Below are 19,415 nucleotides of genomic sequence, written 5' to 3'. Positions count from 1 at the left end.
ATAGAGTAGGCGGCTAGTTGTTGTGAGTCTAATATGGCGGTAATGTTAGCTCCTGTGACGTGGTGTGCACTGCGTGGCTTGCGCAATTGACGTCTCTCTCTCTCTATTTAAAAAAAAATAAGCCGATTTAAAATGCATCAAACGTAGGCAAACAAGCGATTTACGAAAAACGTCAATGGGAAATAATAGAGTGACAGAGCAGATAACGCTAAATATTAGAGAACATGTTTTTACAGATTTTTATAGTGACAAAAGAGGTGGCGGAGCCAATCAAATAGGTGCTGGTCCAAATCTGGGAGGTCCCGGAGCGCGCTGGCTTGCTCCGGCACAAATTAAGCCCTGGAAAGTTTACAAGATGGTAGTGAGACCAGCTATGTTATATGGTCTGGAGACAGTGGCACTGATGAAAAGACAGGAGGTGGAGCTGGCGTTGGCAGGGTTGAAGATGATAAGACTTTTATTGGGAGTGATGAAGAAGGACAGGATTAGGAACAAGTATATTAGAGGGACAGCTCAGGTTGGATGGTTTGGAGACAAAGCAGGAGCGACACACAAAAAGAGAGTCACAAAGACCTGCAGGAACTCCCAGGGCAGGCAGGATGGATGCATAGAAACAGAAAGCCGTTCAATATCCTTGGTGCATAGTCTCTCTCTTACTACTGTGTTTTTGCACCAGCGTTCATTTATGTACAAGCTAACTCCACCACCCCCGCTTCTTACCGGAAATTTCAGACAGTGGTGGGCGGTGTTTCCCAGCATGCTTTGTGACAACGTGTTTATGGACATAGGTTAATCTGATTGTGTTCCAAATTGCTGCAAATGTTACCTGTTACATGGCGGTTAATGTTACTGTTACTGACATAGTTTCAAGTGGTGCAGTTGCTGTTACTGACACGGTTTCAAGTGGTACAGTTGCTGTTACGGACACGGTTTCAAGTGGTACAGTTGATGTTACTGACACGGTGTCAAGTGGTGCAGTTGCTGTTACTGACACGGTTTCAAGTGGTACAGTTGCTGTTACTGACACGGTGTCAAGTGGTACAGTTGCTGTTACTGACACGGTTTCAAGTGGTACAGTTGATGTTACTGACACGGTGTCAAGTGGTACAGTTGATGTTAGTGACACGGTTTCAAGTGGTACAGTTGCTGTTACTGACATGGTTTCAAGTGGTACTGTTGCTGTTACTGACATGGTTTCAAGTGGTACAGTTGACGTTACTGACACGGTTTCAAGTGGTACAGTTGCTGTTACTGACATGGTTTCAAGTGGTAGAGTTGCTGTTACTGACATGGTTTCAAGTGGTACAGTTGCTGTTACTGACACGGTTTCAAGTGGTACACAGTTGCTGTTACTGACACGGTTTCAAGTGGTACAGTTGCTGTTACTGACATGGTTTCAGGTGGTGCAGTTGCTGTTACTGACATGGTTTCAAGTGGTTCTGTTGATGTTACTGACACGGTTTCAAGTGGTACAGTTGCTGTTACTGACAGGGTTTCAAGTGGTACAGTTGCTGTTACTGACATGGTTTCAAGTGGTACAGTTGCTGTTACTGACATGGTTTCAAGTGGTACAGTTGCTGTTACTGACACGGTTTCAAGTGGTACAGTTGCTGTTACTGACACGGTTTCAAGTGGTACAGTTGCTGTTACTGACACGGTTTCAAGTGGTACAGTTGATGTTACTGACACGGTGTCAAGTGGTGCAGTTGCTGTTACTGACACGGTTTCAAGTGGTACAGTTGCTGTTATTGACACGGTGTCAAGTGGTACTGTTGCTGTTACTGACATGGTTTCAAGTGGTACAGTTGACGTTACTGACACGGTTTCAAGTGGTACAGTTGCTGTTACTGACATGGTTTCAAGTGGTAGAGTTGCTGTTACTGACATGGTTTCAAGTGGTACAGTTGCTGTTACTGACACGGTTTCAAGTGGTACACAGTTGCTGTTACTGACACGGTTTCAAGTGGTACAGTTGCTGTTACTGACATGGTTTCAGGTGGTGCAGCTGCTGTTACTGACATGGTTTCAAGTGGTTCTGTTGATGTTACTGACACGGTTTCAAGTGGTACAGTTGCTGTTACTGACAGGGTTTCAAGTGGTACAGTTGCTGTTACTGACATGGTTTCAAGTGGTACAGTTGCTGTTACTGACATGGTTTCAAGTGGTACAGTTGCTGTTACTGACACGTTTTCAAGTGGTACAGTTGCTGTTAGTGACACGGTTTCAATTGGTACAGTCGCTGTTACTGACAGGGTTTCAAGTGGTACAGTTGCTGTTACTGACACGGTTTCAAGTGGCACAGTTGCTGTTACTGACACGGTTTCAAGTGGTACAGTTGCTGTTACTGACATGGTTTCAAGTGGTACAGTTGCTGTTACTGACACGGTTTCAAGTGGTACAGTTGCTGTTACTGACATGTTTTCAAGTGGTACAGTTGCTGTTACTGACACGGTTTCAAGTGGTACAGTTGCTGTTACTGACACGGTTTCAAGTGGTACAGTTGCTGTTACTGACACGGTTTCAAGTGGTACACAGTTGCTGTTACTGACATGGTTTCAAGTGGTACTGTTGCTGTTACTGACATGGTTTCAAATGGTACAGTTGCTGTTACTGACAGGGTTTCAAGTGGTACACTTGCTGTTACTGACATGGTTTCAAGTGGTACAGTTGCTGTTACTGACACGGTTTCAAGTGGTACAGTTGCTGTTACTGACACGGTTTCAAGTGGTACAGTTGCTGTTACTGACAGGGTTTCAAGTGGTACACTTGCTGTTACTGACACGGTTTCAAGTGGTACAGTTGCTGTTACTGACAGGGTTTCAAGTGGTATAGTTGCTGTCATGAGGAAGACATTTTACACCATAAGTGAGGCTATGTGCACATATACCCAGATGAACAGGGCTGATGGAGTGTCCAGTAGTTGTTTTTTCTGTTAATAAGAAGGGCACGGTCCTGGGGTTGTAAAGTGTGCCTAAATGTTTGCCACTGCAACCCCTAGCTTGCAACAACACAATAAACAGCAGCTGGTGTTAGCCGGGTACATGATCACTAACTTTTAAATGATATAAAATCACCTTAATGTGTAATTTGCTCAATGTCCCTCATGCCCCGTGTAATTCCCTCAATCATTCCTCCCTCTCCACCTCAAGTTGATGTGTGGTGAGCATTCTGGCACAAAATGGCTGCGGTGCGTTACTCAGGTGGTGCTGCACATTGGTGGTGGTTGAGGTGAGTTTCCCTCATTTAATGTGAACGGCTTTGGGTATCTAGATAAATATAACCCATTATTATATAATTACACCCATCAGCCATAACATTGAAACCACTGACAGGTATGTCAATAATGTTGAAACCACTGACAGGTACAGGTCGGCATTGTGTGTGGCTGCCGCTTCTCCCACCATCTTGTCTTTCCCCTCTCTGTCCCCGTTTTTTTGGCGATCCGTGCTAGCCGCCCTAACTAGCTAACTGGCTAACCACCACTTGGCTAACGTTAGCTTTAAGTGAGCTCTGACCTCCTGGCTCTCCACGCTAGTTTGCGGATCTGGCTCCGTCCCCCAACCCCCGCTGGATTATTTATTTTATTTTCCCTCGGCAGTGGACACCACCCCTCTTTGGACCATCATCAACCGGGACTCGCATAATCTGGACATCACCGTCCCTTTTTTTTTTCCCGGCCCACCGTGCTAGCTGCAACTGGCTAACCACCACTCGGCTAACGCTACCGTTACGTGAGCTCTGACCTCCTGGTTCTGCATGCTAGTTTGCGGATCTGGCTCCGCCCCCCAACCCCCGCTGGACTATTTTCTTTATTTTCCCTCGGCAGTGGACACTATCCCTCTTTGGGCCATCATCAACTGGGACTAGCGTAATCTGGACATCACCATCCCTGGCGGCACTCCCCTTCATATGGTGAGTAGCTAGCCTCATCCCATCCGTGCTCTGCGCTATCCCTCCTACGTTTCCAGCGTTATTAACCCACCCGTCTCATGGAACCAACACTCTGCTGCCCTCTTCTGATTTTACTTACGTTACCCCCCTTATTACGACTACATAGAATACCCTGGTCTCCCTTTTTATTTTCTCCCCTGATTAGTTTCCCTCCTCCTCCCTTACACTGCTCTCCTGATTAACTCTTGTCCCTCAACAAAAACTACCGGCTATCCTCTGTTGGACGCACCTTTGCTCTGTCTGCCGGCCTCCTCCGCTGCCGCTGTTATCTTCATCGCGGCCCCAGACACTCCAGTCATCTACATCCTTCCACTAACCCCGATACGATATCCCACATCCAAACCGTATGCTCCCACCGCCCCCCCCTCCGCTGCATCCCCCCGCACTACTAACCTAGACAACCTCAGACCTCTCCAGCATGCCCCCACTACGTTGCCCTCTCATTCCATCAACCTTGCCCTCCTTAATACCCATCACTAAATAACAAAGCCCTTATCCTACATGAAACAATCACTGATAATTCATTTGACTTTCTCCTGCTCACTGAAACCTGGCAACAACCTGGCGACTTTTTCTCCCTCAACGAAGCATCCCCCTGGTTTTGGCTACATGGTCCCTCCCGTCGTGGAGGTGGTCTTGCTGCCTTATTCAATCAGAACTTCAGGACCACTGAGCTTTCACTCCCCACAGTCTCATCATTTGAATTCCTCGCTTTTAAAACCTGCTCAATGGCTGTCATTCTCATCTACTGGCCACCCACACCAAATCCATCTTTCCTGTCTGACCTCTCTGAACTCCTTACAATAGCCTCATCTCTCTCCTCACACTTACTACTGCTTGGTGATTTTAACATCCACATTGATTTACCCACCTGTAAGTTTGCATCAGAATTCATCACTCTATTGGACAATTTCAACCTCACCCAGCACGTCACTTTCCCCACCCATGTCAAAGGCCATATCCTTGACCTGGTCTGCTCTGTAAATCTACCGATACACAACATCCATCCATCCCCATTTCCTCTGTCAGACCATAATCTCATCCAGTTCACTATTCCATCCCCAACTCCTCGGCCACACCTCCTCAGAGAAATAACATTCCACAATACTAAATCTATTGAGTCCCTCCAACTCTCCGATCTGCTCTCCTCTGCTCTCCCCCTGGAACCAGCCTCTACCTTACCTGATGATCTCACCAATCACCTAAACTCCACCCTGTCTGCCTCCCTCAACACACTGGCCCCTCTCAAAACAAAAACAGTCTCTTTCAACACCTCTGCACCCTGGTTCACACCTGAGCTCCACACAATGAAGACTGCCCGCCAACTGGAACGACTTGCCAAGAAAACATCTCTCACTGTACATCAAGAGGCCCATAACCTCCACCTCTCTGCCTACAAAGAGGCCCTCACCGCCGCCAAGTCTGCCTATTTTTCCACCATCATTAATGATTCCAACCACAACCCCGGCACCCTCTTCGCCACTGTAAACAACCTCCTCAAGCCCCGTGCCGATGCCCTCTCCAACTCTACTGCTGAACAATGCAACTCATTTCTCCAATTTTTTGCAGACAAAATCGCTGCTATCAACAAATCACTGTCCCCTGCGTCTGACTCAGCAGCACCTACTCCGGCCCCTCTTCTCCTCATCCCTCTTGACCTCCATACCCCTCCCCCTGATCGCCGCCTCTCCCGGTTTGTTCCAGTTGCCCCTACCACTATCTCTGAACTCATCAGCTCATCAAAATCCACAACCTGCTCCCTTGATCCCCTCCCCACCCACCTACTGAAGAAATGCCTCCCTGCCCTATGCCCCTACCTCACCAAACTTTTCAATTCCTCAGTGTCCCATGGAATTGTCCCCTCTTCCGACAAAACTGCAGCTGTCACCCCAATTCTCAAGAAACCTGGTCCCATCCTGCCTCAACCACTACCGGCCAATTTCCAATCTCCCCTTCCTCTCTAAAACCCTGGAACGCATTGTCGCCACACAACTCCAAACCTACCTACACTCCAACAACCTACTTGAACCCCTCCAGTCTGGTTTTCGCCCACTCCACAACACTGAAACTACACTCCTTAAAGTACTTAATGACCTCCTCATCTCTGCTGATACTGGAGCCCTCATCCTCATCCTCGTCGACCTGAGTACAGCCTTCGATACTGTGAGCCAAAACATCCTGCTCACCAGATTGAAAGATGTCGGTATTGAAGGCACCGTAATCAGCTGGCTCCAGTCTTACCTCTCCAACAGGTCACACTTCATCTCACTTCACAACCACTCCTCTGTTCCAGCCACAGTTACACAAGGTGTTCCCCAAGGTTGTGTATTCGGCCCACTCCTTTTCATCATCTACATCCTCCCTCTTGATCAAGATTCTCCGCCATTTCAACTTGGAGTTCCACTGTTATGCTGATGACACCCAGATATACGTACCTCAGCACCAAATCCCCTCACAATCCACCCCTCTCTCACATCGACTCCTGTCTGTCTGCAGTTAACGTCTGAATGCAGCAAAACCTTCTCAAACTCAACAGTGACAAAACTGAACTCCTCTTCATTGGCTCAAAGTCCACTCTCAGCCAAATCAACAACCTTGCACTCACCATCGATGGCACTACTGTCTCCCCTTCCCCCCAGGCACGCAACCTTGGTGTGATCCTTGATCCCACCCTCTCCCTTGAGCCACATATCCGCCAAATGGTCAAATCCTCCTTCTACCACCTTCGCAACATTGCAAAAATAAGATCCTCTCTCACACGCCCTGCTGCTGAGATACTGATCCATTCCTTCATCTCCTCCCGCCTTGATTACTGCAACTCACTCCTCTATGGCATCAGTGCTAGCTCTATCAAGAGACTCCAATTGGTCCAGAATGCATCCGCCCGAATTTTAACTTTCACCAAATCCTGGCACCACATCACCCCAGTCCTAAAAGACCTCCACTGGCTACCCATCTCCCACCGGATCAATTACAAACTCCTGGTTCTTGCTTATAAAACCCTTCACAAATTGGCTCCCCCATACCTCACCGGTCTCCTCTCCCCCTACCAACCCTCTCGGTACCTCAGATCCACCTCAGCCTCCCTTCTCTCTACCCCCAGGTCCAACCTCCGCGGCTTTGGTGACCAAGCCTTCTCCAGAGCAGCTCCCAGGCTCTGGAACTCACTTCCCCAAATCATTAGAGACTCAGAATCCCTCTCACTCTTCCAATCCCATCTCAAGACACATCTTTTCTCCATTGCCTTCTCTTGCCCGCCCGTCCGCTCATACACCCCTGGTCTGGGGCAGGCTGGTGACTGAGCGCTTGACCTGCATCTGTGACTTATGTGATTTTTGATGTTTGTTTTTCTTTCCCTCTATAGCTGTCCAAGTCGGAGAGTACTGCTGGCGTCGTCTGTGGCTGCCGCTTCCCCCTCTCGTAGCCCCCCTTCCCATCCACCCCTGTATGTCTGTGTTATCTTCATCTGTCATCTTGTTTCACTCCATTTATTGTAAAGCGACTTTGAGTACTTGAAAAGCGCTATATAAGATTGATTTATTATTATTAGGTACATCAGTAACATTGAAACCACTAACAGGTACGTCAATAACGTTGATTATCTTGTTACAACCCACAGAAGAGCTACTGTAGCTCAAACTTCTGTAGTTGAATGCTGCTGTGACAGACAGGTGTCAGAACACAGTGCATCACAGCTTGCTGTGTAGTCGTAGACCAGTCAGAGTGCCATGATGACCCCTGTCCACTGCTGAAAGCACCTACAATGGGCCCGTGAGCGTTACAACTGGACCATGGAGCAATGGAAGAAGGTGGCCTGGACTGATGAATCACGTTTTCTTTTCATTCATGTAGACAGGCGGGTGCGTCGTTCATCTGGGTAAGAGATGGTACCAAGATGCACTATGGGAAGAAGGCAAGCTGGTGGAGGCCGTATGATGCTCTGGACATGTTGTGCTGGGAATCCTTGGGTCCTGGCATTCGTGTGGATGTTACTTTGACACGTACCACCTACCTAAACATCGTTGCAGACCAGGTACATCCCTTCATGTCAACAGCATTCACTGATGGCAGTGGCCTCTTTCGGTAGGATAATGATCCCTGCCACACTGTTCAGGAATGGTTTGAAGAACATGACAATGAGGTGTTGCCTTGGCCTCCAAATTCCTCAGATCTCAATTTGATTGAGCATCTGTGGGATGTGCTGGAAAAATAAGTCCGATACATGGAGGTCCCACCTTGCACCTTACAGGACTTACAGGATCTGCTGCTAATGCCTCAGTACCAGATACCAGAGGACACCTTCAGAGGTCTTGTGGAGTCCATGCCTTGATGGTCAAAGTTGTTTTGGCAGCATGAGGGGGACCTACACAATACTAGGCAGGTGGTTTTAGTGTCTTGGCTGATTGGTGTGATTGTGTATGCTGGCTGATGGATCATTTTGTAAAATTGCTTCGGCGTGCTGACACTATATGGTGTGAATGTGTGTGTGTGTGTGTGCGTGTGTGTGTGTGTGTGTGGGCCCTGTGATGGACTGGCAGCCTGTCCAGGGTGTCTCCCCGCCTGCCAGCCAATGACTGCTGGGATAGGCTCCAGCATCCCCATGACCCCGAGAGCAGGATAAGCGGTTTAGATAATGGATGGATGGATATCATAGTTACTGGGCTGAAAACATTTTGTTGGTAGCCAAATGACAAATTGCCTGATAGCCAACCAAGAAAATATGTATTTTCCTCAAAGACTTGATGATGTCAGTCAGACGAAAGGTGAACAAGGCTTTATGCTCCTTTCACTTGGTTACACTCAACTCAACAGTTGGTGGCAGCGGCGTGCCAATGTAACATGACAATCCCGCAACACAAAGAAGAGAGAAGAACACTGCCAGTCATAAATAATGCCACTTTCAAAATGTGACAAAATAAGCTTTTGCAAATGACTTATGAGGTAGCCAGTGTATGGAACACACACACACACACACACACATATATATATATATATATATATTTTTTTTTATTTGTTTACTTGACTCAATAGATTATATATATTTTATAGCTCAAAGTTGTTAAATGGCAGAACAAACCTGTTTCATGCTCAGTGCACTCATCAGCTGCCTACATGGTTACAGCAAACGTTATTATTTATACCGGTTGCCTATGCTGTATGTGCTGTGTCCAATTACAAGGTGGGGGGATGGGCCAACTGTCGATATATATATATATATATATATATATATATATATATGATACACACACACACACACACACACACACACACACACACACACACACATATATTTATTTAGTTAGTTGGATCCCCCCCCCTTTTCTCCCCAATTGCCAATTACCCCACTCTTCCGAGCCGTCCCGGTCGCTGCTCCACCCCCTCTGCTGATCCGGGGAAGGCTGCAGATTACCACATGTCTCCTCCAATACATGTGGAGTCACCAGCCGCTTCTTTTCACCTGACAGTGAGGAGTTTCACCAGGGGGATGTAGCATGTGGGAGGATCACGCTATTCCCCCCCCTGAACAGATGCCCCGACTGACCAGAGGAGGCGCTAGTGCAGCGACCAGGACACACACCCACATCCGGCTTCCCACTCGCAGACACAGCCAATTGTGTCTGTAGAGATGCCCGACCAAGCCAGAGGTAACACGGGGATTCGAACTGGCTGTGTGGAACATATCTATGAGGCTTCAAGGACACACACAATGTGTTCAACTTTTGAATGCAAACAAAACATTGTGTTGATGAGGAGAACTACACTGGGTACCTTTAAGCCGGGGCTGTTAAGAAATGTAGAAAAGTAACGTTATGTCCTGTCCCAAAAGAAACAAAACAGACCTTCTCATCCGAGAAAACCTCCTCCCAGACTCATTAAGGTACTGGACTAACAGATTTGGTTTCATGCGGATGCTAATAATTTAATGTCTGCTTATCAGCACACCACCATGAAGAACACTTCACAGCCTCTTACTGAGATGATGGCTCAACGGTTAGAACATGGCAATAACACATCTTTTGTTACATCATCTATAAGTTTATTTATAGATATATTTATTTCATTTATAGATTTCAGTGCAGATTTCCAATTAGTAGATCATAAAGTGCTATTTAACCCTTCCAGATTGAGTTAAAAAACCTTCTATTACCTGTTAAAGACTCAAAGTAGAAGCTCTGCTACTCTGAACTGCTGTACAATGAGCACAATCTGATTTTGAGATACTCTATTGAGCCCTGTAGGGCAATCATGCTCTGCATTTAACCCATCCTAGCTGTGTAGCTTGGAGCAATGGGCAGCCATTGTGCAGTGCCCGGGGACCAACTCCAGTTCTTCTTGCCATGCCTTGCTCAGGGGCACAGACAGGAGTATTAACCCTAACATGCATGTCTTTGTGATGGTGGGAGGAAACCCACGCAGACACAGGGAGAACATGCAAAGTCCACACAGAAAGGACCTGGGACGGCCTGGGGTTCGAACCCAGGACCTTCTTGCTGTGAGGCGATAGTGCTAACCACTGGGCCACCATGCCGCCCTAACGGATTTAATGGTCTGAACCGATCAATCTATATGAATGGATTCTCCTCGTCTTGGTACTGTACAGTGTGGAGAGCCTTGGACCTTCACTTTGTTTGATATTTTGATGTAAATATAAATGAAAACAAAACCTGTTTCATTCCATTCACACATGACAGTTACTGCAAATAATGGAGGATACCTCAGGGTGCTGTCATGTAGAACAACAGATGTCATTACAACACGCTATACAGTAGACAGGGTTGATGTAGGATGAATACACTGCGGGTGTCCAACATGACACATGTCTGTGTTGGATGCCACAAATACCTTATGTTGTTATAAACTGGCCGGGACAGCAGGAATGATGAGTACAACAGCTAAATACTTCCCCACTTATATACTGAGACAACTGGCTCGTGCCCCAGTTACCATAAAAATTATGATGAAGCGATTTGGGGTAAATGTAACACACAGACTACAGGTGTTCAAAATGAAGCTGCAGATATGGACTCAGACGTCCATGACAGTCCTGTTGTAGAAAAATTGTTCTATGGTGGTCATCTGTTAAAGAACTGCTAGACAAAAACCTTCTTCACTCTTTTTTAAAACTTTTTTTTTTAAATTGATTTCTGATTTTTCCCCTTTTCTCCCAATTTAGTGGCCGATCGCTCCCTATTTTAATTCGAACACCCACCCTTGTACTGCATGCATTCAGCAAATGCATCTCTTCGGCTGGCAGTCTGGAGGACATGCCTCCCCACTTTCGTGACAAGGCGAATCGAGGCCGAACCACTGCTTTTTCCCCACACACCCAGAGACGCATTCATGTGACGAACACAAGCCGACTCCGCCCCCCTCCCGAAGACAGCGCCGCCAATTATTGCTGCTTTATCGAGTCCGGCCATAGTCGGATCTGACGAGACCGAGGCACGAACCCCAGTCCCCAGTGGGCAACTGCATCAACACAAAGCCGACGCTTAGACCGCTACACTACCGCCGACCCTTTAAAACTTAATAAAAAATATAACTATAAAAAAATGAAGAAAAAAAAAGACATGCGTGTTAGGGTTAGTACTCCTGTCTGTGCCCCTGAGCAAGGCATGGCAAGACGAACTGGAGTTGGTCCCCGGCCAATTACCCCACTCTTCCTAGCTGTCCTGGTTGCTGCTCCACCCCCTCTGCTGCTCCACCCCTCTGCTGATCCGGGGAGGGCTGCAGACTATCACATGCCTCCACCCATACATACAGCTGTTTCTTTTCACCTGACAGTGAGGAGTTTCACCAGGGGGCTGTAGCACGTGGGAGGATCACACTTTTCCCCCCAGTTCCCCCTCCCCCCCGAACAGGCGCCCCAACCAACCAGAGGAGGCGCTAGTGCGGTGACCCGGACACATACCTGTATCCGGGTTCCCACCCACAGACACGGCCAATTGTGTCTGTAGGGATGTCCAACCAAGCCGGAGGCAACATGGGGATTCGAACCAGTGATCCCCATGTTGGTAGGCAATGGAATAGAGCGCTACGCTACCCGGCCACCCCCACGATTTTTTTACTTTTAATGATGTGAAGTGTTGGAAGGATAACCTAATATGTAGGCATGCACCAGTCCAGATACTGGTACTAGATATCTGGCTGATCCAGGATAAAATGGATGATGGGTATTTGAGATGTTACCCAGACTAAAATTTGATACCAGAAGTCATGAGTAACACATTGTAAATAAAAGCAAAATGACTTGATTTAATGCATTTTTGGCACAACGGAGTCTGTACTTCTTTAATCATGGAAAACATGGATTCTATCTCAATTATTTTGCCCAGTGACACCCCAAACGAATGGTTTAACTCTCTATTGTCCAGCTAAAGTAATGGATCTGATCAGTACTAGAAAATGTGTAGCTGGTATAAACAGTGAAAAGGTGATATCGGGACATCGGTACTAACAGGGCAAACACAAATCTAAGTAAAAATGAACCCACAGACAGAAGCACGGGTGATAGAGGAGGAGGTGTGGAATATCATACCTGTTTCCATGGACGTGGGAGGCGCAGAAGGCGTAGCTGTAGTGGAGGAGCGTGGGATCAACCAGCGAGTTGTTTTCAGCATACTCAATCAGGTCATTCAGATAACTAAGATGGCGGTGACAGCCCCTCACACCGTAGCGAGCGCAGTATTCATCCAGGACGAAAACCTGACCAGGACTGAACCAGCCCTGTGGACATACCAAGAAGCAACACCCTGAAAACACCACTGCGAGGGATGGGAACATGGTCTGTCCACTGTTGAATGTAATATAAACCAATTTCCTTGGGGAAAAAAAGGAAGTATAATTCTATTTGGTACACACAAAGTTGAATCAGTTCATGTGGACACAATATGAACTGATTCATGTTGTGTCCACATGAACTGATTCAACTTTAACTGAGTGAATAGCTGGGTTGTTAAATATATCTTTTTTGTCAGATATCTTTTTTGTTACATATATATATATATACTATATATCTTTTTTCTTTTCCTTTTTGTAATGTATAGTCGCTAAATTAACATAAGAGTAGGTGAGAATGGGTAGGAAAAAATAGGTGTACACTTCCTCCTACTTCTCTTCGAACATGTAACAAATAATCTGATGTACGTATATGGAGATTTGTTAACTGGGCTTGATGTGTGGATTTGTTTATCCCTTCAGATTATTGGCAATGGATTATCTGTATGTTATATCTCATCTCATCTCATCATCAGCCGCTTCTCCGGGGTCGGGTTGTGGTGGCAGCAAGCTAAGTAGGGCACCCCAGATGTCCCTCTCCCCCTGCAACGCCCTCCAGCTCCTCCTGGGGGTTCCCAAGGTGTTCCCTGGCCAGATTGGACATGGAGTCCCTTCAGCAAGTTCTGGGTCTACCCCGGGGCCTCCTGCCAGTTAGTTGGCCGTGCCCAAAAAATCTCCAAAGGAAGGTGTGCCGAAGGCATCCTAATCAGATGCCCGAACCACCTTTCGATGTGAAGGAGCAGTGGGCTCTACTTTGAGCTCCCTCTGGATGTCCGAGCTCCTCACCCTATCTCTAAGGCTTAGCCCAGACACCCTACGAAGGAAACTCATGTCAGCTGCTTGTATCCGAGATCTCACCCCTTCGGTCACTACCCAAAGCTCAAGACCATAGGTGAGGGTTTGAACGAAGATTGACTGGTAAATTGAGAACTTTGCCTTCCGGCTCAGCTCCCCTCTTCACCACAACGGTCCAGTACAACGTCCACATTAGTGCTGATGCTGCACCAATCCGCCTGTTAATCTCCCACTTCATCCTACTCTCACTTGTGAACAAGACCCCAAGATACTTGATTTTGTGAAAAGGATGGGAATGGCTGTGGTGAATACATATTTCAAGAAGAGGGAGGAACACAGGGTGACGTACAATAGGCGAGGAAAGTGCACACAGGTGGACTATATCTTATATAGGAGGCAAGATATGAAAGGAATTGGAGACTGCAAGACGGTGACAGGGGAAAACGTAGCTAGGCAGCATCACATGGTAGTCTGTAGGATGACTTTGGAGACCAAGAAGAGGAAGAGAGGGAAGGCAGCACAAAGGATCAAATGGTGGAAGTTGAAGAAGGAAGACTGTTGTGTGGAGTTCAGGGAGGAGGTAAGACAGGCCCTGGGTTGTAGTGAAGAGTTTGCGGATGGCTGGGCAACCACTGCAGAAATAGTGAGGGAGACAGCTAGGCAGGTACCGGGTGTGTCATCAGGACAGAGGAAGGAAGACAAGGAGACTTGGTGGTGGAGTGAGGAAGTACAGCAAAGTATACAGAAGAAGAGGGTGGCAAAGAAGAAGTGGGATAGTCAGAGAGATGAAGAAAGTAGACAGGAGTACAAGGAGATGCAGCGTAAAGCTAAGAGAGGTGGCGAAGGCAAAGCAAAAGGCGTATGGTGAGTTGTATGACAGGTTAGACACTAAGGAAGGAGAAAATGACTTGTACCGATTGGCTAGACAGAGGGACCGAGCTGGGAAGGATGTGCAGCAGGTTAGGGTGATGAAGGATAGAGATGGTGCTAACAAGCGAGGAGAGTGTGTTGAAAGGTGGAAGGAGTACTTTGAGATGCTGATGAATGAAAAAAATGAGAGAGAGAGAAGGTTGGATGATATGGGGATAGTGAATCTGGAAGTGACGTAGATTAGCAAGGAGGAAGTGAGGGCAGCTATGAAGAGGATGAAGAGTGGAAAGGTGGTTGGTCCAGATGACATACCTGTGGCGGCATGGAGATGGTTTAGGAGAGATGGCAGTGGAATTTTTAACTAGATTCTTTAACACAATATTGGAATGGTAAATGGACTGCATTTTATAGAGTTTTTCTGGTATAGCGACCACTTAAAGCGCATTTTTACAACGTATGACTCACATTCACCCATTCACATACATTCATACACTGATGAAGCCATTGAAAGCCATCAAAGTGAGAGGATGCCTGAGGAGTGGAGAAGAAGCATACTGGTACCGATGTTCAAGAACAAGGGTGATGTGAAGAACTGTAGCAACTACAGAGGTATAACGTTGATCAGCCACAGCATGAAGATATGGGAAAGAGTAGTAGAAGCTAGGTTAAGAGGAGAGGTGATGATCAGCCACAGCATGAAGATATGGGAAAGAGTAGTAGAAGCTAGGTTAAGAGGAGAGGTGATGATCAGCCACAGCATGAAGCTATGGGAAAGAGTAGTAGAAGCTAGGTTAAGAGGAGAGGTGGTGATCAGCCACAGCATGAAGATATGAGAAAGAGTAGTAGAAGCTAGGTTAAGAGGAGAGGTGGTGATCAGACACAGCATGAAGATATGGGAAAGAGTAATAGAAGCTAGGTTAAGAGGAGAGGTGATGATCAGCGAGCAGCAGTATGGTTTCATGCTATGAAAGAGCACGACAGATGTGATGTTTGCTTTGAGAATGTTGATGGAGAAGTATAGAGAAGGCCAGAAGGAGTTACATTGTGTCTTTGTAGATTTAGAGAAAGCATACGACAGGGTGCCGAGAGAGGAGGTGTGGTATTGTATGAGGAAGTCAGGAGTTGCAGAGAAGTATGTAGGAGTGGTGCAGGATATGTATGAGGGAAGTGTGACAGTGGTGAGGTGTACGGTTGGAATGACAGATGGGTTCAAGGTGGAGGTGGGATTACATCAAGGATCGGCTCTGAGCCCTTTCTTGTTTGCAATGGTGATGGACAGGTTGATGGACGAGATCAGGCAGGAGTCTCCCTGGACTATGATTTTCACGGATGGCATTGTGATCTGTAGTGAGAGTAGGGAGCAGGTTGAGGAGAGCCTGGAGAGGTGGAGGTATGCACTGGAGAGAAGAGGAATGAAAGTTAGTAGGAGCAAGACAGAATACCTATGCATGAATGAGAGGGAGGACGGTGGAATGGTGAGGATGCAAGGAGAAGAGGTGATGAAGGCATATGAGTTTCAATACTTGGGGTCAACTGTCCAAAGTAACGGGGAGTGCAGAAGAGAGGTGAAGAAGAGAGTGCAGGCAGGGTGGAGAAGAGTGTCAGGAGTGATGTGTGACAGAAGGGTATCAGCAAGAGTTAAAGGGAAGGTTTACAAGACGGTTGTGAGACCAGCTATGTTGTATGGTTTGGAGACAGTGGCACTGATGAAAAGACAGGAGGTGGAGCTGGAGGCGGCAGAGATGAAGTAGATAAGATTTTCATTGGGAGTGATGAAGAAGGACAGAATTAGGAACGAGTATTTTAGAGGGACAGCTCAGGTTGGACGGTTTGGAGACAAAGCAAGAGAGACAAGATTGAGATGGTTTGGACATGTGTGGAGGAGAGATGCTGGGTATATTGGGAGAAGGATGCTGAATATGGAGCTGCCAGGGAAGAGGAGAAGAGGAAGGCCAAAGAGGAGGTTTATGGATGTGGTGAGGGAGGACATGCAGGTGGCTGGTATGACAGAGGCAGGTGCAGAGGACAGGAAGAGATGGAAACAGATGATCCGCTGTGGCGCCCCCTAACGGGAGCAGCCAAAAGTAGTAGTAGTAGCTGATTACAGTGCTCCCAGTGGTGAAATGAAGTATTTTTTTTCACAACCTCAGGAAGGTGTCTTGAGCCCATATACCAAATTTGTTGTCAATACATCAAACAGTTGCTGAGATATACGACCTCACCTCTTGCTTGCCAGCTTCACTACTGAGTTTGATTGGGGTAAAGGTCAAATAGTTTCCAAAATCAAAAATCCATATAAAACTTTTTTGAGGCTTGGTCTAACGATCACCTGTAGCAAATTTGGTGAAAATTGGACAGAATGTATGCTCTGCGAAATTTTTTTTACACTTTTTCATAACTTGTAACATGGCAGAAAATACAATATCGAGGAAATTGACATTATGGGGTGTGTTGAACTTGGATTGAGCCAAGAAATCCAACGGTACCTAATTCTTGAAAATTGGGCATGTGGTTCAAAGGTTACATGCATAAATGTACCTCCAACATTGACCTATTGGTGGCGCTAGAGTGCTCAAGACACAGACATGAAACTTTTTGAAAAGAATTATGGGACTGTTCCCAGTAAGTTTGTAAAATTTCATAACTTTTTACCATATGGGTCTAGGGGCTGCCCTAGATACCCTCACAAGAGGAAGTAGAAGAAGAAGAAAAAGAAAAAGGTAGAAACACGTAACAGCTTTGCTGCTTGGCCCCCCTTTAATGACATCTTAGTCTTCTGACTGTTAGAACAATCCTCAAAGGTTTATTCTTCAGTCTACTGGCGCTCTCTGGTATCATCACGAATGCAACAGATTTGATTGGTCGAACAGTTTATGCAGAGAAATACACAGCGAAGATCATGTCTTCTCCATGAGATTAAATAAAGACGTCTGACATTAACCCGCTGACAATCTATTACCCTCAGTACAAAACAAAAGGCTTTGCAGACAGGGGAGCTGTGGAACAATTGAAAGATGGTAGAAGATTCATTAATTTATTCATCCTGCCTGTAATCACTAAATTAGGCGTGGAACTTCTAACACTAATTAAGATTCATCACGGAAAGAATATTAACACATTAGCAGCTTTACCAAGTCACTCCCCCTCCCACTGACAGCCCCCTCCCCACTCAGGTCTGCAGAGATCATGACCTCCAGCACGCTCAGAAACCACCACGCTTTCATGCTGTCTTCCCATGAACATACACGCCTCAGGATTTATTTCCAGAATTAAAATTAGATATCCACCCTGAAAAATAACTGCACTCTAAAAGCCATTGTCTGTAATTCCTGTGCTATTATTTCTACTCCAGGTCTTTAACGTGACTACTCTAGAGTTTAGCAATGATTTGCACCTGAATGCTCTTTTCTCTTTTCAAGGCAAAGAAGTTTGGTTGTGCACATTGGATTAGGTTCATTTTGGAATTCAATACAACAAATCTGAGCGGAATTCTTTGATGTCAGCCAGCATTATCTTGGCAGCGAGCCTCACAAAGTTTATTAGTCTCCAAATATTTAATCTGACTGATAAACAGAAAAAGATGGATGAGGAATGGAATCAGTGGAATTTCAGCAAGTCAAAAGCCACCAAATATTCAAATAAAAACCAGAAAATGTCTCAGAAAGGCCTAGGACTCTGACAGTGACAATTCAACCTCTTCAATTCTCTCAATGCCCTATTTTCTCCTCACTCAATCACTTTGCATTGCTCTCTCTCTCTCACTCTATCTCTTCTCTCGCTTGCTCTCTCTCTGTGTTGCAGCTATTTATATCTGAACAGAGAAGGAAGCAGCCGACAGCCCCATCGACTGGCGTGAAGCGACAAGATGTTCCTCTGTGACAAACAGATGGCGATCCCCGGTCTTGGCGCTGACCGCTCAATTAGCGGCTAACAAGCTGACTGCTTCGTTAGCTCTGTCAGTTGTGGACGTATTTGCATCGGAGCGCTCGTGTCAAATGCCTCTCTGAAAAATGACAAAACCCTCCGCCATGTCACTCTGAGACAGGAAGCAGAAAGACCTTGACTTGCTATTCACTGCTGGCTGCTGGCGAGGGGGGGGGGGAGTGCAGCCATGACACCTGAACGAACTGAGTATTCTTCACAAGGAGGAAAGAGACATATGAAGAAAAAAAAGACATTATTTCTGGTCAAACTGCAAAATGTTGCTTTTTTGTCTTAATATCCTATTTAGAACATATTAAACTGTCATCAGCAAACAAACCAAAAGCTCATCATTGTCAGGACATAAGCTGGTCTTCAAACGGGAGTAACTAAATTCCTGGTTGGGTTTGGTAGAGAACCAGCAGCTGTAAAAATGAGTCTTATGACAAAACCACACCAGCCAGGACAAACGCAATGGTCTTCAAAATAAAGCACATATTCAATAATTCACATTTTAATGCTTTGAAACGAGCACACAGAAGATGATCAGATACAGCGAAATCACTTCAAATCATATTGTGCAGCATTCTTCTGTTCATCTTCTGACCAAATGACCACCATGAAAAGATGAACAACTTGTCTTTTTAATTGTGTGTACACATTCTGTTCATTGAGCTCACAGAGTATTTGTGGACACCTGACAATCACATCAGAGTTCAACACAGCAGACAAGCCGTGATGATGGAGAAGCTGCCACAGGTTTGGAAGAAGATGAATGAATAATGGAAGTGGACCAGGTTGTATAGAGAAAACATGACGCTGATAAAATGTCTAGAGTCACAAAGTCACAGTGAACCGTGAGAACTGTCCAGAAGAGAGCTGCAGCTGAAGAATTAGAGAACTAAATATTGATCTGCAAATGTCATCCACTTCAATGGTCAATCCCATGACCCTATTTCTTCCACATCACCACCCGATCCTTAAAGGACAAGTCCTGCAGAAGGACCCTCACCCCCAATATCCAAACACCATCTAATACTGCCTTAAACCACCTTTAACCATCCAATGCCACGCTAAACCACCAAATACTGCCATAAACT

General features: G+C 46.1%; 1 protein-coding gene across 2 annotated transcripts in view; it reads right to left on the bottom strand.

Annotated features, from left to right (window-relative positions):
• cadps2 (Ca++-dependent secretion activator 2) overlaps positions 1–19,415 on the bottom strand; it is a 238,848-nt gene that overhangs the window by 113,146 nt on the left and 106,287 nt on the right. For both annotated transcript variants that reach the window (XM_056281254.1, XM_056281255.1), the window contains one exon: positions 12,491–12,678. In XM_056281254.1, coding sequence (XP_056137229.1) covers positions 12,491–12,678 — 188 coding nt within the window. The remainder of the gene's footprint in view (positions 1–12,490; positions 12,679–19,415) is intronic.

Source organism: Lampris incognitus, chromosome 6, assembly GCF_029633865.1.
Source record: "Lampris incognitus isolate fLamInc1 chromosome 6, fLamInc1.hap2, whole genome shotgun sequence".
Taxonomy (NCBI): Eukaryota; Metazoa; Chordata; class Actinopteri; order Lampriformes; family Lampridae; genus Lampris; species Lampris incognitus.
This window is presented reverse-complemented; position numbering and strand designations above follow the sequence as displayed.